The sequence below is a fragment of the Acanthochromis polyacanthus genome, chromosome 9, assembly GCF_021347895.1.
Source record: "Acanthochromis polyacanthus isolate Apoly-LR-REF ecotype Palm Island chromosome 9, KAUST_Apoly_ChrSc, whole genome shotgun sequence".
NCBI classification, from domain to species: Eukaryota; Metazoa; Chordata; class Actinopteri; family Pomacentridae; genus Acanthochromis; species Acanthochromis polyacanthus.
The window spans coordinates 22,456,796-22,483,999 of record NC_067121.1 but is presented as its reverse complement, the minus strand read 5'-3'; the positions used below and the strand labels follow the sequence as shown (position 1 = coordinate 22,483,999).

Sequence of the window (27,204 nt, the reverse complement as noted above, 5' to 3'; positions counted from 1 at the left end):
TATAGTCCTTAATATTGTTTTTTTAAGTTTTAAGTTATTTTGCAACATTCATCGCAGTTCACTCAGAATGTAGGACTACAGTCACTTTCTGACAAGTGAAGAATTGCATTTTATTATTTGAATTGGTGACGTAAAGCTTTTTGAAGAGCTAAAAATAATGGACTGGTTCAAATTTAGGGCACACGGCAGATCAAACAATGCAGAGACATCGCCTAAGGGCAGCTGCAAAAGAGAAGACATCTTTCTCACCGTTTTACTCAGACAAAAGTAGTTGTATATGTATTTGAACTGGGTAATCAGTTTCTAACAGATTTACCCTTTTAACTCAACACCCTAACAGAAAATGATCTATAATCACAGTCATGCTTTTTTTTCCTACATCATGTTTAATAACAGAGTTGTAAAAAGTGTGAAATCCAAAATATGCAATATGAACTTGTTGAAACAGAAAATGTTTTAAATGCCACAGAAATCCTTCTGTGAAGCACCACCTGCTGTCATGGTTTGATCTGAGCATTTGCTCCCCAGATATGGGTTGTTTAATGATGTAATTTGAATGTTGTTGTGTTTCAGGGTTGTTTTAATGGTACTGAAGGTTGTTGTTTTGAAAATTAACATATTTTTCTGATCAACTGTCTCCCTCTGTAGCTCTGACTGCTGACCTGTCCAGGGCGAACCCTCGCCCTGATTCAGCTGAGATAGGCTCCAGCCCCCCACGATCCAACAGAGGATTGAGTGGTTTATAGATTATGCACAGATGGATGGAATTCTTAATTATTTCAAGAAAAATGCACAAGTTTTTGCTGACTATTAAATAGGTTTAAATAGTAAAGCATGGAATGCATTGCTATTATATTTGGATTGGATTTAGTAATGTAACAGATTTGTGGAATATCTTTTTCATTTTAGTCTAATACATCTAATGTATACATTTTTTTCGACAAACAAACCTTTTCGTGCTTGAAATGAAATGACAAATTTCCTCCAATTTCTCCCTTTCTTCCTCTCTCCACTCTCTAACCAGCGAAAGCGGGACAGCAGCCCAGCAGCCCACCAGGAGCCTCCAGCCAAGCGGCCCTGCACCACCTCTGGCTCTCAGCGTGGAGGCGAGGAACCATCCCGGCCGGAGGTCAGTCGTCCTAAACACTCTGCTGAAATGTGTTTTCACAGACAGCTGCCTGCTGTGAGGATAGCTGACTGTGACTGTAATAAATAAAACAAATGACCAAATGAAATCACCAGTCAGTCAGCATTTTTAGACAACAGTGTTTGACCACAAGTTATCTGTCACAGGTACACGCTGCCCAGCCAGAAAGGAGCACCAGCCCCCAGCCGTCCACCTCTGGCTCACTGCATTACCCTCCACAGCCTCAGATAAGTGTCATCCCCCCACCGTACACCTCTGAATCAGATTCAGAATATTATTCGGATTCTGGTGTAGAGGGAGATGTGGATACTGACTCAGACTCTGATTTCCAGGAGGAGAGGAGCTCCAACTCTGCTGTGCGAGCGAGGACGTCCCAGCAAACCTCCACCCCGAGGGAGGTCAGTAGCACACTGAAATGTCTACTTTGAGAGAAGTGAATTTTGTCAAGTTAGTCTATAGTCATTTTTAAAAATACAGGAAAGGACTATTTGAAGAGTGCAATTAGGCTTTTTGAGAGTACAGTGTGTTACAGTCACGACTCGATGGTGTCAGTGACGTTTGCAAGTCATCGTAAACGTGTGTGAAATGTAAAATGTATTTAGGAGCACATGTGTAAATAAGAAGTGCTACAAAATTCAGACCAAGCTGCCTCAGTTACGATGTTATGTTCACTGATCCGAACCAGTGTTCCCCCCAAAACTGCCCCAAGAATTCAGCTCAAAACCTTTCCATCTTGTACACACTCTGCCTCCGTTTGCCAGTTTGGATGAAGGAACCGAAAGAGTGTCTTTTAAAATAACCAACCTGAAGTGGGAGTAGATTATAAAGCCCTCCAGCACTCAGTCTGTATTGATGCAGGTTTTCTGACCACACTCCTCCCAAATACAGCGTCTGTTGTTTCCCACAATGGAGGTCCTCCTCTTAATGATTTCAGATTCATGATATGTGTTTGAAAGCAGCATCTATGGAGTAATGTTTTGTTAGAATCGGTGAAATGACAGCAGGGTTATTTTGATACTTAAAGAGCCGGTGAGTCTTTCTGTGTCTTTAACACAGCAGCCACAGACCGAGAAAAGTGTCACCTAAATATGTTCTTCTCCAAGTAAAATGATGAATTTACAAACAGTTTACAAGTTGGCCTATAGTAAAATAATGTCATCTTATTTGTTCTCTGTATTGTTTTATCTTCATCCACCAGTCTGAAGCAAAAATAATTCAACAAAATAGTGTAGCGTTTGTATTTAAATAGATTTTGATCGCACATTGTCTTGATACATTTTCAGTGGGATCCTAAAGGTTTTCGCTTATTTTTCAACTTAGTAACACTTGTGCTCATTAAGGAAAAAATCCCTGACAACAAACTGTCCCTCACAGGAACCTCCAGGCCAGCCAGGGACGATCTCCGGACCTGAGCCACCCCCCCCTGGTGTGCAGGATGACAGCCCGCTGGTGGTCAGTATTCCACACTGAACACTCTTCTGAAAATGTTTCTGCACAGTGAACTAATTTCTGTGAAGATTTTTAAAATGCGGGAAATAAGTTAAAGTACAGCAGTTAACAACAAGCTCCGTGGATGTTTTTATTGCCTCAAGAAAATATGAGTCAAGATGTTTCTGCTGGAAAAGTGACACCACGACCTCTCTCCATACAAATGACACATTTTTCAGTGTGAAGCAGCTGAACCTGTTTCTTCATTTGACCTCTCTGCTCATCTCTCCACAGGAGCCAATCAGTCTGTTCAGCCACGGAGGTGTTCGGGTCGAGGAGACAGGAGGCCTGCCCATCGTGCACATCCCGTCTCAATTTTCACCCGCCGAGGCTGCTGAGGTATTGTCATTGGTTTGGACGCTTTGGGCTTCTCCTTTTAGTCCTGAGATGTAGCCTTCCTTTCAGTGTCTAGCTGGTCGGGCATAGTGCACTTAGTGGCATATTCCATCGCCACACACCGTCTACTCTTAGTTTATAGCACTTTCTTCCCCTCTTTATTAGAAATTGCATTTAGAATTTTTAGTGATAAGTTTAGAATCTTTCATGTTAAGGATAGCTCTTTCTTTTCCTCCTTTGAAAAAACAAAAAAGACCAAAAAAATATTTACACTGTAGAAACTGTAATGTTAAGGTTAGGACTCTGTAAGTTAAGGATTTCTGAATCTTTCTGCACAACTCTTTCTTTTCCTTCTTTCAAAAAAAAAAAAAAAGACCAAAAAAAACTCTACCTTGTAGAAACAGTAGTGGTAAGGTTAGGACTCTGTAAGTTAAAGATTTCTGAATCTTTCTGCACAGCTCTTTCTTTTCCTCCTTTCAAAAAAACAAAAAACAAAAAAAGACCAAAAATAAACTTTACCTTGTAGAAACAGTAGTGGTAAGGTTAGGACTCTGTAAGTTAAGGATTTCTAAATCTTTCTGTGCAGCTCTTTCTTTTCCTCCTTTTAAAACAAACAGCTTGAAAGTTTGAAAACAGATGGAAAGAGCTTGAAGAGGGTCTTCAGAAATGTTCCATTCAAATCCATTTAAAGCTGTGTTTAGTTTGATTATATTGACTGAAACACAGAAGGAGAAATTCTTCCATAATCCTCATTTCTAATATTAATTTTACTGTTTCCATCTCCGTTTAAGATGTGATGAGAAATTAAATTTAAAAAAAGGAATTCATAGACCACTTTGTATCATTACTGTTATGTTTGCATGGAACATTTCAAAAGGGTCAGGGTTCTTCTGCTGCTCCACTGAACATCTAACACATGATGGATTGATTGCTTGTTCCATGTGTGTGGCTACACCTGTAGCACATGTAGGAATGGTTGTGTTTTTAGTTTCCGGACCCAGCACAGCTCTAGAAAATTTGAAGTTGTTCACTAAAATATCTGTTTGATGCAAACAGTCATTTCCCCTGTTTATGAGCCATTTATTTGTAAAACGTTCTTGCAAAACTTGTGCAAAAAAAATCTGCAAATGTTTGAGGTTCAGTGCAGCAGCAGAGACAGGGTAGGGTGGACCCTCTTCAAGCCCTTTACATCTGTGGAGATTGTAAAAGCAGGATAGACTTTAGGAGGGTCTTCAGGAAATGCTCCATCCAAATAATTTTCATTGTTAGTATCGTATTTCTTCAAATGACATTTACAATATCTGATTGGTTTTTAACATGTAAACAATGAGTCATATTTTTATGGAGCATTTCCAAAGGGTCGAGGTTAGGGAGGGTCAGACCCTCCTAAAGTCTTTATCCTCTTTTACAAAAGTTTCTGTTTGATGACATTATTGTTTATAATAAGTGTTTTCTTTAGTTGATTGTAATTTTTGTCGCAAAATCTTCAAAGAAAAAACGTATAAATACTTTAGACAAAAACAAACAAAAAACGACAAATGTTTCAGATGTTGCTCAGAAATGATAGTTTTAAAATTATTTTTTCTGTGCCTTTTTCACAATTTCACTCATGAACATATTTAGATAACAGGAGTATAAAGGCAGGAGATGACTTTAGGAGGGTCTACAGGAAATGCTCCATCCAAATTACTTTTTCATTGTTATTGTTGTAATTCTTGAAATTCCATTTTCAACAACTAATCTATTTTTAAGACGTAAACAATGAGAGTCATATTAGGATGGAGCATTTCCAAAGGGTTGAGGTTAGGGAGGGTCAGACCCTCCTAAAGTCTTTATCCTCTTTTACAAAAGTTTTTGTTTGATGACATTATTGTTCATAATAAGTCTTTTCTTTAGTTGATTGTAATTTTTGGTGTAAAATCTTCAAAGAAAAATTGTTTAAATATACTTCAGACAAAAACAAACAAAAAACAATGACAAATATTTCAGATGTTGTTCAGAAATGATAGTTTTGAAATTATTTTTTCTGTGTGTCTCTCGCAGTTTAAGAAAAGAACATATTTAGATAACAGGAGTATAAAAGCAGGAGATGACTTTAGGAGGGTCTTCAGGAAATGCTCCATCCAAATAATTTTTCATTGTTAGTATCGTATTTCTTCAAGTGACATTTACAATATCTGATCGGTTTTTAACAAGTAAACAATGAGTCATATTTTTATGGAGCATTTCCAAAGGGTCGAGGTTAGGGAGGGTCAGACCCTCCTAAAGTCTTTATCCTCTTTTACAAAAGTTTCTGTTTGATGACATTATTGTTCATAATAAGTCTTTTCTTTAGTTGATTGTAATTTTTGGTGTAAAATCTTCAAAGAAAAATTGTTTAAATATACTTCAGACGAAAACAAACAAAAAAATAATGAGAAATATTTCAGATGTTGCTCAGAAATGATAGTTTTGAAATGATTTTTTCTGTGTGTCTCTCACAGTTTAAGAAAAGAACATATTTAGATAACAGGAGTATAAAAGCAGGAGATGACTTTAGGAGGGTCTACAGGAAATGCTCCATCCAAATCACTTTTTCATTGTTATTGTAATTCTTGAAATTACATTTTCAACAACTAATCTATTTTTGACATGTAAACAATGAGAGTCATATTAGGATGGAGCATTTCCAAAGGGTTGAGGTTAGGGAAGGTCAGACCCTCCTAAAGTCTTTATCCTCTGTTACAAGTGTTTCTGTTTGACATTATTGTTCATAATAAGTGTTTTCTTTAGTTAATTGTAATTTTTGGTGTAAAATCTTCAAACAAAAATTGTTTTAATATACTTCAGACAAAAACAAACAAAAAATAATGAGAAATGTTTCAGATGTTGCTCAGAAATGATAGTTTTGAAATGATTTTTTCTGTGTGTCTCTCACAGTTTAAGAAAAGAACATATTTAGATAACAGGAGTATAAAAGCAGGAGATGACTTTAGGAGGGTCTTCAGGAAATGCTCCATCCAAATTACTTTTTCATTGTTATTGTTGTAATTCTTGAAATTACATTTTCAACAACTAATCTATTTTTAAGACGTAAACAATGAGAGTCATATTAGGATGGAGCATTTCCAAAGGGTTGAGGTTAGGGAAGGTCAGACCCTCCTAAAGTCTTTATCCTCTTTTACAAAAGTTTCTGTTTGATGACATTATTGTTTATAATAAGTGTTTTCTTTAGTTGATTGTAATTTTTGTCGCAAAATCTTCAAAGAAAAAACGTATAAATAAAAAAACAAAAACTATGACAAATGTTTACGATGTTGCTCAGAAATGATAGTTTTAAAATTATTTTTTCTGTGCCTTTTTCACAATTTCACTCATGAACATATTTAGATAACAGGAGTATAAAGGCAGGAGATGACTTTAGGAGGGTCTACAGGAAATACTCCATCCAAATAATTTTTCATTGTTAGTATCGTATTTCTTCAAGTGACATTTACAATATCTGATCGGTTTTTAACATGTAAACAATGAGTCATATTTTTATGGAGCATTTCCAAAGGGTCGAGGTTAGGGAGGGTCAGACCCTCCTAAAGTCTTTATCCTCTTTTACAAAAGTTTCTGTTTGATGACATTATTGTTTATAATAAATCTTTTCTTTAGTTGATTGTAATTTTTGGCGTAAAATCTTCAAAGAAAAATTGTTTAAATATACTTCAGACAAAAACAAACAAAAAAACAATGACAAATATTTCAGATGTTGCTCAGAAATGATAGTTTTGAAATGATTTTTTCTGTGTGTCTCTCACAGTTTAAGAAAAGAACATATTTAGATAACAGGAGTATATAAGCAGGAGATGACTTTAGGAGGGTCTTCAGGAAATGCTCCATCCAAATAATTTTTCATTGTTAGTATCGTATTTCTTCAAATGACATTTACAATATCTGATCGGTTTTTAACATGTAAACAATGAGTCATATTTTTATGGAGCATTTCCAAAGGGTCGAGGTTAGGGAGGGTCAGACCCTCCTAAAGTCTTTATCCTCTTTTACAAATGTTTCTGTTTGATGACATTATTGTTTATAATAAGTCTTTTCTTTAGTTGATTGTAATTTTTGTCGCAAAATCTTCAAAGAAAAAACGTATAAATACTTTAGACAAAAACAAACAAAAAACGACAAATGTTTCAGATGTTGCTCAGAAACGATAGTTTTAAAATGATTTTTTTCTGTGCCTCTTTCACAATTTAACTAACATATTTAGATAACAGGAGTATAAAAGCAGGAGATGACTTTAGGAGGGTCTTCAGGAAATGCTTCATCCAAATTACTTTTTCATTGTTATTGTTGTAATTAATCTATTTTTAACACGTGAACAATGAGAGTCATATTTTTATGGAGCATTTCCAAAGGGTCGAGGTTAGGGAGGGTCAGACCCTCCTATAGTCTTTATCCTCTGATACTCATGTTATCATTACACATCATCACTATTAATGATGACTTTTCCTTCTGTTGTTTTAATAACTTCAAGGAAAATTCATCCAGATCCTAGAAAATAGAGCAAAGTTTAAAATGTTCCTCAGTAATTGTAACAAATTTTTCTGTGACTATTCAGCAAAGTAATTAAAGTACATATCTGAGGAGATTGTAAAAGCAGGATAGACTTTAGGAGGGTCTTCAGGAAATGCTCCATCCAAATTACTTTTTCATTGTTGTTGTAATTCTTGAAGTTACATTTTAAAAAACTAATCTATTTTTAACACGTAAACAATGAGAGTCATATTAGGATGGAGCATTTCCAAAGGGTCGAGGTTAGGGAGGGTCAGACCCTCCTAAAGTCTTTATCCTCTGTTACAAATGTTTCTGTTTGATGACATTATTGTTCATAATAAGTCTTTTCTTTAGTTGATTGTAATTTTTGGTGTAAAATCTTCAAAGAAAAAACGTATAAATACTTCAGACAAAAAAAACGACAAATGTTTCAGATGTTGCTCAGAAATGACTAACAAACATATTTAGATATGTATGTATGTAAATATGTTAGCTAACTAACATATTTAGATAACAGGAGTATAAAAGCAGGAGATGACTTTAGGAGGGTCTTCAGGAAATGCTCCATCTGAATCACTTTTTCATTGTTATTATTGTAATTCTTGAAATTACATTTTCAACAACTAATCTATTTTTAACATGTGAACAATGAGAGTCATATTAGGATGGAGCATTTCCAAAGGGTCGAGGTTAGGGAGGGTCAGACCCTCCTAAAGTCTTTATCCTCTTTTACAAAAGTTTCTGTTTGATGACATTATTGTTCAAAATAAGTCTTTTCTTTAGTTGATTGTAAATTTTGGCGTAAAATCTTTATAGAAAAATTGTATAAACATACTTCAGACAAAAACAAACAAAAAAAACAATGACATGTTTCAGATGTTGCTCAGAAGTGATAGTTTTAGAATGATTTTTTTCTGTGTCTCGCTCACAATTTCACTATCATATTTAGATAACAGGAGTATAAAAGCAGGAGATGACTTTAGGAGGGTCTACAGGAAATGCTCCATCCAAATAATTTATCATTGTTAGTATCGTATTTCTTCAAATGACATTTACAATATCTGATTGGTTTTTAACATGTAAACAATGAGTCATATTTTTATGGAGCATTTCCAAAGGGTCGAGGTTAGGGAGGGTCAGACCCTCCTAAAGTCTTTATCCTCTTTTACAAATGTTTCTGTTTGATGACATTATTGTTCATAATAAGTCTTTTCTTTAGTTGATTGTAATTTTTGTCGCAAAATCTTCAAAGAAAAAACGTATAAATACTTTAGACAAATACAAACAAAAAACGACAAATGTTTCAGATGTTGCTCAGAAACGATAGTTTTAAAATGATTTTTTTCTGTGCCTCTTTCACAATTTAACTAACATATTTAGATAACAGGAGTATAAAAGCAGGAGATGACTTTAGGAGGGTCTACAGGAAATGCTCCATCCGAATCACTTTTTCATTGTTATTGTTGTAATACTTGAAATTACATTTTCAACAACTAATCTATTTTTAACATGTGAACAATGAGAGTCATATTAGGATGGAGCATTTCCAAAGGGTCGAGGTTAGAGAGGGTCAGACCCTCCTAAAGTCTTTATCCTCTTTTACAAATGTTTCTGTTTGATGACATTATTGTTCATAATAAGTCTTTTCTTTCGTTAATTGTAAATTTTGGCGTAAAATCTTTAAAGAAAAATTGTATAAACATACTTCAGACAAAAACAAACAAAAAAAACAATGACATGTTTCAGATGTTGCTCAGAAATGATAGTTTTAGAATGATTTTTTTCTGTGTCTCTCTCACAATTTCACTATCATATTTAGATAACAGGAGTATAAAAGCAGAAGATGACTTTAGGAGGGTCTTCAGGAAATGCTTCATCCAAATTACTTTTTCATTGTTATTGTTGTAATTAATCTATTTTTAACACGTAAACAATGAGAGTCATATTTTTATGGAGCATTTCCAAAGGGTCGAGGTTAGGGAGGGTCAGACCCTCCTATAGTCTTTATCCTCTGATACTCATGTTATCATTACACATCATCACTATTAATGATGACTTTTCCTTCTGTTGTTTTAATAACTTCAAGGAAAATTCATCCAGATCCTAGAAAATAGAGCAAAGTTTAAAATGTTCCTCAGTAATTGTAACAAATTTTTCTGTGACTATTCAGCAAAGTAATTAAAGTACATATCTGAGGAGATTGTAAAAGCAGGATAGACTTTAGGAGGGTCTTCAGGAAATGCTCCATCCAAATTACTTTTTCATTGTTGTTGTAATTCTTGAAGTTACATTTTAAAAAACTAATCTATTTTTAACACGTAAACAATGAGAGTCATATTAGGATGGAGCATTTCCAAAGGGTCGAGGTTAGGGAGGGTCAGACCCTCCTAAAGTCTTTATCCTCTGTTACAAATGTTTCTGTTTGATGACATTATTGTTCATAATAAGTCTTTTCTTTAGTTGATTGTAAATTTTGGCGTAAAATCTTCAAAGAAAAATTGTATAAACATACTTCAGACAAAAACAAACAAAAAAAACAATGACATGTTTCAGATGTTGCTCAGAAATAATAGTTTTAGAATGATTTTTTTCTGTGTCTCGCTCACAATTTCACTATCATATTTAGATAACAGGAGTATAAAAGCAGGAGATGACTTTAGGAGGGTCTTCAGGAAATGCTCCATCCAAATAATTTTTCATTGTTAGTATCGTATTTCTTCAAATGACATTTACAATATCTGATTGGTTTTTAACATGTAAACAATGAGTCATATTTTTATGGAGCATTTCCAAAGGGTCGAGGTTAGGGAGGGTCAGACCCTCCTAAAGTCTTTATCCTCTTTTACAAATGTTTCTGTTTGATGACATTATTGTTCATAATAAGTCTTTTCTTTAGTTGATTGTAATTTTTGTCGCAAAATCTTCAAAGAAAAAACGTATAAATACTTTAGACAAAAACAAACAAAAAACGACAAATGTTTCAGATGTTGCTCAGAAACGATAGTTTTAAAATGATTTTTTTCTGTGCCTCTTTCACAATTTAACTAACATATTTAGATAACAGGAGTATAAAAGCAGGAGATGACTTTAGGAGGGTCTTCAGGAAATGCTCCATCCGAATCACTTTTTCATTGTTATTATTGTAATACTTGAAATTACATTTTCAACAACTAATCTATTTTTAACATGTGAACAATGAGAGTCATATTAGGATGGAGCATTTCCAAAGGGTCGAGGTTAGAGAGGGTCAGACCCTCCTAAAGTCTTTATCCTCTTTTACAAATGTTTCTGTTTGATGACATTATTGTTCATGATAAGTCTTTTCTTTCGTTAATTGTAAATTTTGGCGTAAAATCTTTAAAGAAAAATTGTATAAACATACTTCAGACAAAAACAACCAAAAAAAACAATGACATGTTTCAGATGTTGCTCAGAAATGATAGTTTTAGAATGATTTTTTTCTGTGTCTCTCTCACAATTTCACTATCATATTTAGATAACAGGAGTATAAAAGCAGAAGATGACTTTAGGAGGGTCTACAGGAAATGCTCCATCCAAATTACTTTTTCATTGTTATTGTTGTAATTCTTGAAATTCCATTTTCAACAACTAATCTATTTTTAACATGTGAACAATGAGAGTCATATTAGGATGGAGCATTTCCAAAGGGTGGAGGTTAGGGAGGGTCAGACCCTCCTAAAGTCTTTATCCTCTGTTACAAATGTTTCTGTTTGATGACATTATTGTTCATAATAAGTCTTTTCTTTAGTTGATTGTAATTTTTGGTGTAAAATCTTCAAAGAAAAAACGTATAAATACTTTAGACAAAAAAAAACGACAAATGTTTCAGATGTTGCTCAGAAATGACTAACAAACATATTTAGATATGTATGTATGTAAATATGTTAGCTAACTAACATATTTAGATAACAGGAGTATAAAAGCAGGAGATGACTTTAGGAGGGTCTTCAGGAAATGCTCCATCTGAATCACTTTTTCATTGTTATTATTGTAATTCTTGAAATTACATTTTCAACAACTAATCTATTTTTAACATGTGAACAATGAGAGTCATATTAGGATGGAGCATTTCCAAAGGGTCGAGGTTAGGGAAGGTCAGACCCTCCTAAAGTCTTTATCCTCTTTTACAAAAGTTTCTGTTTGATGACATTATTGTTCATAATAAGTCTTTTCTTTAGTTGATTGTAAATTTTGGCGTAAAATCTTTAAAGAAAAATTGTATAAACATACTTCAGACAAAAACAAACAAAAAAAACAATGACATGTTTCAGATGTTGCTCAGAAATGATAGTTTTAGAATGATTTTTTTCTGTGTCTCGCTCACAATTTCACTATCATATTTAGATAACAGGAGTATAAAAGCAGGAGATGACTTTAGGAGGGTCTTCAGGAAATGCTCCATCCAAATAATTTTTCATTGTTAGTATCGTATTTCTTCAAATGACATTTACAATATCTGATTGGTTTTTAACATGTAAACAATGAGTCATATTTTTATGGAGCATTTCCAAAGGGTCGAGGTTAGGGAGGGTCAGACCCTCCTAAAGTCTTTATCCTCTTTTACAAATGTTTCTGTTTGATGACATTATTGTTTATAATAAGTCTTTTCTTTAGTTGATTGTAATTTTTGTCGCAAAATCTTCAAAGAAAAAACGTATAAATACTTTAGACAAAAACAAACAAAAACGACAAATGTTTCAGATGTTGCTCAGAAACGATAGTTTTAAAATGATTTTTTTCTGTGCCTCTTTCACAATTTAACTAACATATTTAGATAACAGGAGTATAAAAGCAGGAGATGACTTTAGGAGGGTCTTCAGGAAATGCTCCATCCGAATCACTTTTTCATTGTTATTATTGTAATACTTGAAATTACATTTTCAACAACTAATCTATTTTTAACATGTGAACAATGAGAGTCATATTAGGATGGAGCATTTCCAAAGGGTCGAGGTTAGAGAGGGTCAGACCCTCCTAAAGTCTTTATCCTCTTTTACAAATGTTTCTGTTTGATGACATTATTGTTCATGATAAGTCTTTTCTTTCGTTAATTGTAAATTTTGGCGTAAAATCTTTAAAGAAAAATTGTATAAACATACTTCAGACAAAAACAAACAAAAAAAACAATGACATGTTTCAGATGTTGCTCAGAAATGATAGTTTTAGAAAGATTTTTTTCTGTGTCTCTCTCACAATTTCACTATCATATTTAGATAACAGGAGTATAAAAGCAGAAGATGACTTTAGGAGGGTCTACAGGAAATGCTCCATCCAAATTACTTTTTCATTGTTATTGTTGTAATTCTTGAAATTCCATTTTCAACAACTAATCTATTTTTAATACGTAAACAGTGAGAGTCATATTTTTATGGAGCATTTCCAAAGGGTCGAGGTTAGGGAGGGTCAGACCCTCCCAAAGTCTTCATCCTCTGTTACTCCTGTTACTGTTACTGAGTGATCTACAGAAAATTACAAACAAGTGTTCAGTTTAAATAGTTTCTGTAAACATTTGTAGACACTGAGGAATATTTTGAACAAAACTTTTCCTCCAGAATGTCTGACTAACATGAGTAATTGTAGGTACTCCAACACTTTTATGTTTAGATTTCCTACAAAAAGTCATTTTAAATCATTAATTTACAAACCCAATTCCAATGAAGTTGGGACATTGTGTTAAACATAAATAAAAACAGAATGCAATGATTTGCGAATCATGTTCAACCTATATTTAAGTGAATACACTACAAAGACAAGATATTTAATGTTCAAACTGATAAACTTTATCGTTTTTAGCAAATAATCATTAACTTAGAATTTTAGGGCTGCAACGCGTTCCAAAAAAGCTGGGACAGGGTCATGTTTACCACTGTGTTACATCGCCTTTCCTTTTAACAACATTTAATAAACGTTTGGAAACTGAGGACACTAATTGTTGAACCTTTGTAGGTGGAATTCTTTCCCATTCTTGCTTGATGTGCGGATTCAGCTGTTAAACAGGTTCTCTTTCATAATATTCCGTTCGATGTCTTACTATGGGATGCACGCCCCTGCTGCAGACCTCAGAAGCATTAATCTCATTACGCCAATCCTGATTGGCTGGTAAAACGTGTCCGTCTGCCACAGGTAGTCCCACCTACCTTAAATAGCTCATGCGGACGGCACCACGCCATTCAAACACCTCTTCTCACTTGGAGCGTATCTCACGTCCAGGGCTAGTTAGCTTAACTGTCCGCAGACGGATCTTATTTAGCTTCTGTCGCCAGACGCTACCTAAATTTGGATTCTCTGCTCTTGTCGGTCACACCAGATTGATTTTCTGTGCTTCCTAGCCTCTCCACGGCTTGGGCAGCACTATCCTCGACGCCCCTCCACAGCTTTTCGAGTTTTCGAGAGTTAGCACACCAGCTAATCTCTCGACTCTCCACAGTTAGCACACCAGCTAACTGCCTCGACTCCCTGCCTGCACACCAGCTCGCGAGGAATGGAAGCTGGAGCTCCTCACACCAGAGGACAAGGAGACTCTGGTGGGGCCCGTCCCTGTCGCTGCGGGAATAAGATATCGAGCAGGGACCCACACCAGGTCTGCTCCGCCTGCCTCGGGCTGGAACACGCCCGGCTGGCTATCGACGTCCCCAGCTCGTGTCAGCACTGTGCTGTGTTCACGATTAAGAGTCTCCGCAGACGGCTAGCCCGCCAGGCTAGCTTGTCTGGACAGGACCCCTATCTCCCTTCCGACGGCATCCCCGTCAAAGGCGGAGAGGATGAGGGGCCTGTTGCTGCGGCGGCACCGGAGGCTGGCACCAGCTGGGGCTCCCAGCTCGACCTAGCCGCGGAGTTCTCGCAGGAGGAAGACGTCCTGTTACCGGACTATGGGGACGATGAAGATGGTGCCTCAGGTTACCTCATTTCAGAGGATGAGGAGGACGACATCTTCATCACTCCAGCTCAGGCTGCGCAGCCCGCAGCCTCTGTCGCTTCTCGGGATGGTAAGGAGGGCAGCACACCAGCTTCTCCCCTCCCCAGCTCGGACATGTTCGACGTGTGCAAACGCGCGGCGGCCCGGCTGGCCATCCCCTGGCCTGCAGTCGTGGCTGAGACCTCCAGGTCCCGCTACGTGGGGAAGAAATTGCCCATGGTGGAGAGGCTGCAAGATGTGTCCACTCTTTCTCCCAGATGGGCGAGATGGGCGCGCTCGCAGCTCCACTGTGGGTGTTAAAGACGATTTCGAGGGGGTACAGGCTGCAGTTTGCGGCTGTTCCTCCACGATTCGCCGGTATAATACACTCCGAGGCTCAGGAGAGTCTGCTCATGTTTTACAGGAGGAAATCCTCTCACTGTTAAACAAAGGAGCAATCTGTGTCGTACCTCCCGCAGAGAGTCAGAGCGGGTTTTACTCCAGGTATTCTCTGGTTCCCAAATGGGGGGGAGCGGTATTCGCCCTATCCTGGATTTACGTGCTCTGAACAAATATCTTCGGAAATACAAGTTCAGGGTGGTGACCCATGCATCCCTGTTGCGCCTTGTGAGACAGAATGACTGGTTCACTTCTGTCGATCTGAAAGACGCGTATTTCCACATCCCAATTTATCCTCCTCACAGAAAGTATCTGAGGTTTGCTTTCCGGGGGTTCTATTACGAGTACCGCGTACTCCCTTTCGGCCTGTCTTTGAGCCGGAGAGTGTTTGTGCGGTGCACGGAGGTACTGATAGCCCCACTGAGACGGCAGGGCATCCGCTTGGCCACATACTTGGACGATTGGCTGCTGCTGGCACAATCGGAGCAGGAGGTCAGGGCGTACACGCGTATTCTCATATGACACCTATCCAGTGTAGATTTCGTGATAAATGTGGAAAAGAGCATGCTGTCCCCGATGCAGGACATAGTTTTTCTGGGATTATTCCTGGACTCTGTGACCTTCATAGCACGCCTCTCGGCGGAGCGAGTGAAAGCTTTCATGGCATGTCTTGCACTTTTTCAGCCAGGCAAATCTGTTCAGTTCAGATTATGCCTTCGGCTACTCGGGCTGATGGTGTCTGCCATTCTCGTAGTCCGTCTGGGCCGGCTCCACATGAGAGAGTTCCAACTTTGGGTGGCCTCATGCGGGCTGGATCCCATGCGTCATGGCGCGAGGAGAGTGCTGATCACACCGGAGTGCGTCAGAGCGTTGTGCCACTGGCGAGCCACGTCCTTTCTGACCCAACGGGTGCCCATGGGTCCCATCCTGTCCAGGAAGGTGGTCACTATGGACGCCAGCCTGACGTGTTGGGGCGGGATTCACGAGGGCCGGTCTGTGAGGGGCCGCTGGAGTGTGGACCTCCAACGCTCTCACATAAATTTTCTGGAACTTTCAGCAGTATTCCTCTCCCTAAAACACTTCCTTCTGTCTCTCATGGGTCAGCACGTCCTGGTGAGGATGGACAATACGAAGACGGTGGCGTATATCAACTGTCAAGGGGGATTATGCTCCCGTCAGTTACATGCGCTGGCATGCAGACTGATCCTGTGGAACTGCAGTCGTCTCCTCTCCCTGAGAGCGACGCAAGTCCCGTGAGTCCTGAACACGGGTGCAAACCTGCTGTCCAGGGGCGCTCCAGTATACGGGGAGTGGGCTCTGCATCCGGAAGTTGTGGAGCAGATATGGGCTCGGTTCGGTCGGGCCGCGGTGGATCTGTTCGCGTCGAGAGACAGTGTGCAGTGCTCACTGTTTTACTCTCTTCGCAGCATGGATGCTCCGCTCGGGGTAGACGCTCTAGCGCATGCCTGGCCGCACGAGTGTCTTTACGCATTCCCCCCTCTGGCCCTGATACCCTCCACTCTCTCCAGGGTGAGGAATCGTGGCCACGTACTGATTTTGATAGCTCCGCTTTGGCCTGCAATGCAGTGGCTGGCGGAGATGTATCAACTGTTGTGCGCACAGCCCTGGCAGCTCCCGCTGCACAGGGACCTGTTGTCACAAGGAGGGCGTGCCGTTTTCCACCCACACCCAGAACGCCTGGCACTGTGGGCCTGGCCCCTGAGTGGTTAAATCTGTCAGCTGCGGGTCTTTCACAGCGGGTGATTTCCACTATTGAAAGTGCTCAGGCCTCTTCCACTAGGTCTCTGTATGACTGTAAGTGGAGAGTGTTTGAGCGGTGGTGTCACAGAAATGGCCACATTCCCTTTCTGTGTCCAGTAGGAGTGATATTGTCATTCTTGCAGGACCTCATTGACAAACATAAAGCTTTCTCCACGGTGAAGGTCGACTTGGCAGCTATCAAACAGCAAACAGCGAGCCAACACTCGTTGGTTTGCCGGTTTATGAAGGGAGCGCGTAGACTTCTCCCCGTGTCCAGACCGCTGGTACCACCATGGGATCTGGCTGTGGTTCTGGAGGGACTTAAGGGTCCTCCCTTTGAGCCACTGGAGGGAGCAGCCTTGAAACACATGTCGCTCAAGACAGTGTTGTTGCTGGCTCTGGCTTCGACTAAGCGAGTTAGTGACATTCATGCGCTTTCGGTCCATCCCTCATGCACTCAGCTCTTCCCGGGTGATGTGAGAGGGATTTTGAAGCCCAACCTGGCCTTTGTGCCCAAGGTGGTGGGTTCATGTTCTCCTATTGACCTTGTGGCTTTTGCTGCCTCACCAGGTGAGCAGCGGTCGCATGCGTTATGTCCAGTCCATGCGGTGCGCACTTACATGGATAGGACGAGGGGCATTAGGAGGAGCGATCAGCTGTTCATCTCCTGGGCTAACCCTCATAAGGGGAAACCTGTTACAAAGCAGCGTCTGTCCCACTGGGTGGTGGAGGCGATTGCTTTGGCTTACACGAGTCAGGGTTTGCAACGACCTGTGTGTTTGCGAGCACACTCGACTCGGGGCTTGGCTGCATCCTGGGCCTTGTTCAGGGGAGTTTCTGTTCAGTACATCTGTGCTGCGGCGAGTTGGTCCTCGCCTCTCACTTTTGTCTGTTTCTATATGCTGGACGTCTCTGCTCCGTGCGTGGCACAAGCAGTTTTGCTGTTCTAGTTGGAACAGAGCATTTTTTTCCCCTGGGGGTTGGTGGATGATGGATAAGCTTGTCTGGCAATACGGGAGCAACCATATCCCACAGTGAGACATCGAACGGAATATTATGAAAGAGAACTTTAGGTTATTTACATAACCCCGGTTCTCTGAGTAATATGAGTGAGATGTCTCACCAGATAACCCTTCTTGCTTGGGCGAGTGAGAAGAGGTGCTTATCTTGAATGACGTGGTGCCGTCCGCATGAGCTATTTAAGGTAGGTGGGACTACCTGTGGCGGACAGACACGTTTTACCAGCCAATCAGGATTGGCATAATGAGATTAATGCTTCTGAGGTCTGCAGCAAGGGCGTCCATCCCATAGTGAGACATCGAACAGAATATTACTCAGAGAACTGGGGTTATGTAAATAACCTAAAGGTCTCCGTTGTCGTATTTTACGCTTCATAATACGCCACACATTTTAAATGGGAGACAGGTCTGGACTGCAGGCAGGCCAGTCTAGTACCCGCAGTCTTTTACTACGAAGCCAAGCTGTTGTAATGTGCAGAATGTGGTTTGGCATTGTTTGGCATTGTCTTGCTGAAATAAGCAGGGAAGCTCCTTTTATACCCATGATAAAGACGTTGCTTAGATAGCAGCATATGTTTCTCCAAAACCTGTATGGACCTTTCAGCATTAATGGTACCTTCACAGATGTGTAAGTTGCCCATGCCATTGGCACTAAAACACCCCCATACCATCACAGATGCTGGCTTTTGAACTTTGCATCCATAACAGTCTGGATGGTTCTTTTCCTCTTTGGCCCGGAGGACACGACGTCCACAATTTCCAAAAACAATTTGAAATGTGGACTCGTCAGACCACAGAACACTTTTCCACTTTGCATCAGTCCATCTTAGATGAGCTCAGGCCCAGAGAAGTCGGCAGCGTTTCTGGGTGTTGTTGATAAATGGTATTTGCTTTGCATAGTAGAGTTTTAAGTTGCACTTACGGATGTAGCACTGAACTGTATTTACTGGCAGTGGTTTTCTGAAGTGTTCCTGAGCCCTTGTGTTGATGTCCTTTACACATTAGTGTCGGTTTTTGATGCAGTGCCGCCTGAGGGATCGAAGGTCACGGGCATTCAGTGTTGGTTTTCGGCCTTGCCGCTTGCATGCAGGGATTTCTCCAGATTCTCTGAACCTTTTGATGATATTATGGACCGCAGATGATGAAATCCCTAAATTCCTTGCAATTGTACGTTGAGGAACATTGTCCTTAAACTGTTTGACTATTTTCTCCTGCACTTGTTCACAAAGAGGTGAACCTCACCCCATCTTTGCTTGTGAATGACAGCAATTCAGGGAAGCTCCTTTTATACCCAAGCATGGCACCCACCTGTTCCCAATTAGCCTGTTCACCTGTGGGATGTCCCAAACAGGTGTTTGATGAGCATTCCTCAACTTTCTCAGTCTTTTTTGCCACCTGTCCCAGCTTTTTTGGAACATGTTGCAGGCATAAAGTTCTACATTAATGATTATTTGCTAAAAACAATAAAGTTTATCCGTTTGAACATTAAATATCTTATCTTTGTAGTGTATTCAATGAAATATAGGTTAAACATGATTTGCAAATCATTGTATTCTGTTTTTATTTATATTTAACACAATGTCCCAACTTCATTGGAATTGGGTTTGTAAAATGTCTTTAAATGATGGAAAGAGCTTGAAGAGGGTCTTCAGAAATGTTCCATTCAAATCTGTTTAAATCTTTGTTAAAGTTAATATGATGAACTTTAAAACAGGAGGAGAATATCTTCTGTAATTTGAACATACAATGTCTGTTTTGTTATTTTACTTCTTGGTTTATGATATTTTTAGAAAAATGACCAGAATTTCTTGAGCAGGTTTCAGTCATTATTGTTTGTTAAATTTGAATGGAACATTTCCAAAGGGTTGAGGTTAGGGAGGGTCAAACCCTCCTAAAGTCTTTATCCTCTGATACTCATGTTATCATTACACATCACCACTATTAATGATGACTTTTCCTTCTGCTGTTTTATTAACTTCAAGGAAAATTCATCCAGATCCTAGAAAATAGAGCAAAGTTTAAAATGTTCCTCAGTAATTGTAACATATTTTTCTGTGACTATTCAGCAAAGTAATTAAAGTACATATCTGAGGAGATTGTAAAAGCAGGATAGACTTTAGGAGGGTCTTCAGGAAATGCTCCATCCAAATAATTTTTCATTGGTAGTATCGTATTTCTTCAAATGACATTTACAATATCTGATTGATTTTTAACATGTAAACAATGAGTCATATTTTTATGGAGCATTTCCAAAGGGTCGAGGTTAGGGAGGGTCAGACCCTCCTAAAGTCTTTATCCTCTTTTACAAATGTTTCTGTTTGATGACATTATTGTTCATAATAAGTCTTTTTTCTTTAGTTGATTGTAATTTTTGTCACAAAATCTTCAAAGAAAAAAACGTATAAATACTTCAGACAAAAACAAACAAAAAAACGACAAATGTTTCAGATGTTGCTCAGAAATGATAGTTTTAGAATGATTTTTTTCTGTGCCTCTCACAATTTAACTAACATATTTAGATAACAAGAGTGTAAATGGAGGAGATGACTTTAGGAGGGTCTTCAGGAAATGCTCCATCCAAATCACGTTTTCATTGTTATTATTGTAATTCTTGAAATTACATTTTCAACAACTAATCTATTTTTAACATGTAAACAATGAGAGTCATATTAGGATGGAGCATTTCCAAAGGGTTGAGGTTAGGGAGGGTCAGACCCTCCTAAAGTCTTTATCCTCTTTTACAAAAGTTTCTGTTTGATGACATTATTGTTAAGTGTTTTCTGTCAGTTGTACATTTTGCTGTAAAGTTTCAAAAAAAGCCTTTCAAATTTTGTGATGAAGAAAAATCTTTAAAATGTCACCCATTCATGGCACGTTTTGAAAAACATATTTAGATAACAGGAGTATAAAAGCAGGAGATGACTTCAGGAGGGTCTTCAGGAAATGCTCCATCCAAATTACTTTTTCATTGTTATTGTGATTCTACACATTACATTTTCAACAATTAATCTATTTTGAACATGTAAACAATGAGAGTCATATTTGTGTGACTTGTTATGATTCACTGTATTAACTTGTGAGATCTGGAAAGTATTTTCTGAAATGGAAACTAATTATTGTCTAAACAGTAAGTCATCTTAGGATAGAGCATTTCCAAAGGGTTGAGGTTAGGGAGGGTCAGACCCTCCTGAAGTCTCTATGCTCTTTTACAAATGTTTGATTTAATCAATGTTAATGAGGATTCTTTCTGATGTTTTAACATCTATAAAGAAAAAAATACAGAAAAAATGACAAATGGTGAGGATTTCCTGTTATGTTTCATGTTTTGGGTTTGGTTTGGTTTGGTTCGGTCCGTCTCTCGTTTTTCTCTTCTCTCTGGTTTCCTTTCAGTGTGATCCTGAAGACGTGGCTCGTCTCCCTGCAGCTCATTCCGGATCAGCAGCTCCTCCATAAAACCTGGACTTTTCTCTTCTCTGGTCCCAGATTGTTCTGTGCGTTTGGTACAACAACTGTTCCTCTCCTGCTTCTCCAGTCATTCAGTTGAGTATTCTCCTTTTAGTGACTCAGATTACCATTTTCCTGACAGTTTGTGTTCTCCTATGTAGATACTATGTTCCTCGCTGCTACCTCAGTCCTCCAGAGCTCCAGTGTTCCCTGCGCTCGGCCTTCAGCTCTACCTCAATCACTCCAGCCATCCACCCCCAAACCAGTCGTCAACCTCCACTTAACTTTCTGAGACTTCTGTTCAAATAAATCACTCTTTTTACCTTACACCCCTCCATGTTCTCATGTCCACCTTAACTAATGTACATATTTTGATAACAGGACTGTTGAAGCAAGAGACCAACTGAAATTATGTTTTTATTGTTAAGTGTGCCAGTGGAAAGCATTGAAACACTGATTAGAGTGATTACTACGGTGGCCGACAGGGGCCAACGATCTGCAACTTTCCAAAACTCCTCAGTTCAGGAAAACAGCTTCAAGTACAGAAACGATGCAAAATCACAAACTCAAACACAGGTCTAAACGAGGTACAAAAGAGGATCGTGGTGCAAATGGAATAACGCGCTGAAAAAAAACCAAAACGCGCTGCTAAAAGAGGAACGATGCAAAGGAGAAAACGATCTCCAAACCAAAAAACGATCTGCAAATCAAGTAATGATTCCAAAACAAGAAACGATCTCCAAAAACAAAGAAACGATCTGCAAACTAAGAAACGATTTCCAGAACATGAAATGATTTCCAAACCAATGTTTGCGCTGTTTTCCTGAACTGAGGAGTTTTGGAAAGTTGCAGATCGTTGGCCCCTGTCGGCCACCGTAGATTACTGCTCCTCGGGGTTATTCTTACAGATTCTTCTAGGGTTTGTGAAATATACTGGCTTTTCAAAATAAAATGTACTTATGTAAATTCCACCTTATGTATGATTATTAGCTGGACATATCAGCTGTCACAAGATGCATTTGCACACTCAAATTTCCTTCAGAAATGTTCCAGTTCAACTTGCTCTTCTGCCCAAAAGTGCTAGCAGTACTTTGGAGTAAACAAGTGGAGTAAGTTAAAAATAAGGGACTGGCAATCCAGTCCTGCAATTGTCTGCCCCATTCTCAAAAAACTTAAATCAAGCTGTGTTTTGCACGGTGATCTACCTCTTTAGGTTTTCAAAGAAATCTTTTCTATTCTGTTTTTACATTGAATAGGATGATGCATGACTAGCTGCAAGTAGGTGTAATTCAGGACAAATAAAACATTCTAATGGGTTTCCTTACACAGCTGCTTCACTCTAACACTTTGAACGTCTCTGAAGTTCATTGTACTCCTGACTTCTGCAACTTTATGCATTTTAAGAAACGACAAATTGTTTTCCCATTTAAAGATTTACTGATTTGAAAAAAGTAAAAATAAAATGGCTGCACACTTTAGAAACCATTTCAAATTGAAAAGTCTTAGAAAATATAGAAGTCCTCAACAAGTTACTTGCATATTATTCTAAATCTACCTGTCATTCCTTAAATTTGAAATGAGTAATTAGCATTTTAAACATGATGTCAAAGCCACAGTCAGAGACATTTTTTGGAAGGGATGCGTATTTTTCACCACTGAGTGTCTCACAAACTGACTTATTTAAACATAAAAAAGTAAAATATATTTAATTATTCATATAGAAATACAAAATTAAGATACATGCATTGGCAATGGCATAAATACAGTAGGATCAACATAAAAAATATGATAAAAACAAAATGATATGAAAGAAACTCATAGAAGCTTGCACTGTAACTTGGTATGTCATGTTGAAAGACAATGTGTACTGTGTGATATCCTGAACTGAAAAAAAATCAATCAAAAGTGAATCGAATACAAAATCGTGAATCACGATCGAATCGAAAATCGTGAATCGAATCGTTTTGGGAAATTTCAAATCAATACCCAGCCCTAGTCGCGGAGCTCTGGAGTGTCTCTTCACATCGTCTTCCACCTAGACAGGTTTGGTCGGGAGCATGAGCAACAAACGTGAAAAACTGCACTGTAACATCAATGAATGACGCTGAAGTTTAATCTCTACGTAAATGAGACTGAGTCTGGATGTGCTGCTCTGTCATTAACTCCTAAGTTTAGGGAAAGTTCAAATAAAAGGACAGATCAGATAAGACTTGAGAATGAGCTTATCAGGCATGTTATTTGGTCGCGTATCGAGGTATCAATTTTGAGACCCAACGTGAATCGCCCAAATTCGATGAGAAAAAAAATGTGGAGTGTAAGGGGTATAGGGTTGGATCGCACGTAGTTGTCAACAGTGCACTGGCAAAAGCACGTGTTGGAAACAACGATTGGAGAGCATTATCGAAAGTTAGATGTAGCTGGGAAAGCGAGGTGCATGGTGTGCGACGATGACACAAAATACAGCGACAGAGGATGCCAAGCGCTGATAGACCACATGAAAACGAAAAATCATTGCAGGAAATTGTACGAAAAGCGCTCTAACCACCAAATACCCAGCAATTTTTTTACCCGGCGGAGGGAAGAGATGCGACAACAGGACCAAACATACGGGATCAGTAGTGTGTACTTGCAACAACCCAGTGGCATTGCCCCACAAGTTCCTCAACAGAAGAGGCTCACTCCCATGGTCGATTGGAAAGCACACATAGTGATGACTTCATGTGGCTCATTCAAATTTGAATCCAGTATAAATATTTGGTTTCATCACATTAACATGACTTTGTGCTGTTTTTGGGGGGGTGCCTAGAAGGTCCCATACAGACATTTTTTTGAGCCTTCATGTTTAAAGAATTCTCAGTGTCAGAGCTCACCAGAATGCACCATTTCAGCCTTTAAATTTCAAAAGTTTCTTGCATGGGCCCCCCTCCCAAACCCTCCCCCCACCTCGGTCGCTCCACTCCCTTGCTTCCAAGGATTCACTTATTTGGTAATTTCCCAATGACATGCCTGGCTTATTTTGAACAAACATCTCAGACAACAAGCAACTCAAGAGATCCAGAAGTTGGAGAGAGTTAGCTTTAGCTGAGCCAAAGAACATGTGGGACGCTAACATAGCAAACATTTCAGACTTTTCTCTGTGAATTCTGAGAAATAATTTCCTATTTAATAGTGATGTTACGCTCGAGCCAGTTTGCTGGACACAGTGCCGAGCTAAGCGAAAGTGTTCCGAGACGGTGTTTCGATCCCTGCTTCAGCAGGCCCACAATCGCGTGACTATCGAGAGCGAGGCCTCGTTACGTCACATCGCGTGTCGCGGTGCTTCCCGCGAACTTTGAAGGGGTCGGACACTTCAATCTGTCCAGGTCTTAAAAGGCATAGGGGTCACTCCTCAAATTGTGGGTTTTTGAGAGGAGGAGATCACGCTAGCGCATTTGCCATTTGTCATTTTGAGAGAAGTTAGGGAGAGTATACATTTAGTTAGAATTTAGTTTAGATATATCTAGTTGCATTAAATACATTAAATAATACACAGATACATATGCATAGATTCACTCATACACACACATAGATTCATAGAAACACACTACACATATATGCACACAAACATACATATATAACGTTTTAAAACATTTATTGCAAGTACAAAGCAGTGTGAGACAAGCAGTCCTGAGGCTTTTTCAGTTTTTTCCACTTAGATGCAGTTCTGACACAGGACCAGCAGATGTCACTCTTCTGATTGTGTCAAATGCTTCGAAGCAATGTGTCATTCTTGAAGCAGATGTGTCAAAGTGGTTCATTGCTTCATGAAGCTTCGATTTCACCATCACTACTTTTTAATGACAGAGCTACACATCTGAACTCAGTCTCATTAAAACAGACTCTAATTCATTGTCATCCATCCATATTAAAGTGCAGTTACCCAAAATGTTTGTTGCATGAGCTCCAACAAAACCTGTCTAGGTAGAAGGGCACTTTGACAAACAGGATTCACATGATGAGAAGCGAAAAATCAGGAAAAAGTATTTAAAACTCCCTATCCCTCCAAAAGCAAAGGAAGTTCACTTCAAAACACTGTCAGGTGTTTACCCTTCAAAAGAATTTCTTACTAAATGTTTTAGGTTGGACGACAATTGCTGTACATTCTGTGAAGATAATATGGAGTCTACAGACCACTTGTTATTTGAATGCATGTTCTCTAAAATTTTTTGGGACAACATACATTACTGGCTTTTCCCCAAAATCCCTAACTTACCGGACTTTTCCAACAAGGACATTATTTTTGGTACTCTCCTAAAGGACAGACACTTTGATGATGTACTGAATGTTATGATTATCATGGGTAAATTCTTCATTCACAAATGTCGTTTCTTAAAGACCAAGCCATCTTTTCTTACTTTTCACAAAGAATTGTTATTCTTTTTCTTCTCTGTGTCCTTCATGGAAAAAACAAAAGCTGTAAAACTGAAAAGTATTATTGATGATCTGGACCTTTTTAAAATCCCCTAGTAATGTATGTGCTTTTTGAACCACATATCATACATGACAATTTTAGGCAACATCCTATTATTTTGCCTTTTTTAACCACATAATAATCTATGTTGTTGTTTGCCAACATACTTTACTATGAACTACAGGCCATACTACGTTATTCTTGAAAAATATACTACACTTCGACATTTTCTGAACTGCATCCTATACTATGGCGTTATACACAGAGTGCTTTGGTTACATGTTGATTTATAATCTAGATTTTTTTCTGTTTTGTTTTTTGATGGGATTACCTCAGACCTGACCGTGAAAACCGTTGACACCCACCTGAGGGAGACGCTGCCTAAGATCTCAAGGCTGCTTGGTCGTGGTCTTCCTGGTCCTGCTCCAGAACATCTTCATCAACTACTTCTTCTTTTGAAGAGGACCTCAGATGCTGCAATCTCTGACCTTAAGGAGGAACTGCTACTTTCACTCTGTAATGAGATGGCGGTTATTTTAAAGACCCAGCTCCTGGCAGCTTTGAGTGAAAATTTAACATCCATCAAAACGGAACTGCAGACAGTTAAATCTGAGCTGTCGGTCAGTATTTCAAACATCAAGTCTGACCTGGGTGTCCTAAAGCACGCTGTGGGTGAAACAGAAACTTCAGTCTCCACATCACCGACAACATCGTCACACTCTAAAGCAGAGCACCTGTCTGCTGAACTTTTAAAAGTGTACTAAAAAGGTGAAGAATGTGAGCAGCGGAACAGAAGTGATCATAAAGAAGTCACTTTCTTTTTTCTTTTCTTTCTGGTTGACTTGATGCTGTCAGATGCAGATGTTGGAGCTGATTCTGATCTTTCAGGATAAAAAGCTGCTTTTCCTTCATACACTTTTCAGGAAATTATTCTCTCGGGTTTTCTCTGCAATTTATATTTTTGCTATCTGTGATTATTTCATTATTGTAAAATATAGTTGGAGGCATAAAGACTCATTTAGTTATTTTATTCCTGAATGCTTTGCAGAACTAAACTTCCATTTTCCTTCTTGTACTTCTGATACTAGAACTAAACGTGTCTTCAACACGGATCATCTGGTTTTAATGAATCAGCAGCAACAGCACAACAACAAATGAGACAATTTTCAACAAATTAATGAAGATTGATGCTAGAGGTACGGACCCATACCCGTAGCATCTGTACTAGAGGTACGGATATAGGGAATATATGACATATACATTGCCATTGTTTCATGCCGTGATTTTGTTTGTATGTATTCAGCTGTTATATAACTTTAACCATGACATAGATCTACTGAAATACATCTTATACTCTATTATAAACCTTTCTACACCGCGGTGATCTCATTCATCTTTATTGCTTTTTAAATAACTGGCCAAAGACAGCGGGTGTAACTATAGTGAATGCAGTAGGGACATATGTATATAGAGCACAAGCCAGTTCATATCGACATGGAAGTCCTGTTTGCCGTGAAAATGGCCACTCGATAGGGGGCGCTGGGGTATTTCAGGCAGCGAGAATTAAAGAAGCAAATGGAAAGTGCCGTATCCGTAGGCCACAGGCTGCGCGTACGGGTCCGTATCTGTAGACACTACGATTAATGAAACTGATGTCATTTAAAACTATCAGAGTCTGTTTTAGTGTCAAATTAAAGCTAATTCCTAACAACTAGAA

At 38.8% G+C, this 27,204-nt stretch overlaps 1 protein-coding gene and 1 long non-coding RNA gene across 7 annotated transcripts; both read left to right on the top strand.

The window, feature by feature from the left end:
- Positions 1–27,204, top strand: LOC110947746 (rabphilin-3A-like). Of its 5 annotated transcripts, none has more exons than XM_051952933.1 (6): positions 3–1,129; positions 1,294–1,545; positions 2,522–2,599; positions 2,870–2,974; positions 20,984–21,084; positions 21,199–22,008. In XM_051952933.1, exons 1-5 carry the CDS (start codon positions 971–973, stop codon positions 21,044–21,046), a joined length of 657 nt encoding a protein of 218 aa, XP_051808893.1. In that variant the 5' UTR covers positions 3–970; the 3' UTR covers positions 21,047–21,084; positions 21,199–22,008. The 5 variants fall into 5 exon arrangements, 3 of the variants coding, with proteins under 3 accessions (XP_051808894.1, XP_051808893.1, XP_051808895.1); XR_007944162.1 differs by lacking the exon at positions 21,199–22,008 and adding an exon at positions 25,824–27,204 and having other exon boundaries at positions 11–1,129; positions 20,984–21,132; XM_051952935.1 differs by having other exon boundaries at positions 21–1,129; positions 20,984–21,093.
- LOC127535318 (uncharacterized) lies at positions 2,983–11,167 on the top strand. Of its 2 annotated transcripts, none has more exons than XR_007944165.1 (3): positions 2,983–4,346; positions 5,663–6,091; positions 7,759–11,167. It is a non-coding gene; the product is annotated as an uncharacterized LOC127535318 (long non-coding RNA). The 2 variants fall into 2 exon arrangements; XR_007944164.1 differs by having other exon boundaries at positions 2,983–4,783.

What these genes read in the sequence shown, in the direction of transcription:
- LOC110947746 (XM_051952933.1), top strand. Translation starts at nt 971, where the DNA reads ATGACAAATTTCCTCCAATTTCTCCCTTTCTTCCTCTCTCCACTCTCT. An exon ending in AGGAACCATCCCGGCCGGAG is followed by an intron (nt 1,130 to 1,293) that starts GTCAGTCGTCCT and finishes TATCTGTCACAG; the next exon opens with GTACACGCTGCCCAGCCAGA. An exon ending in AAACCTCCACCCCGAGGGAG is followed by an intron (nt 1,546 to 2,521) that starts GTCAGTAGCACA and finishes TGTCCCTCACAG; the next exon opens with GAACCTCCAGGCCAGCCAGG.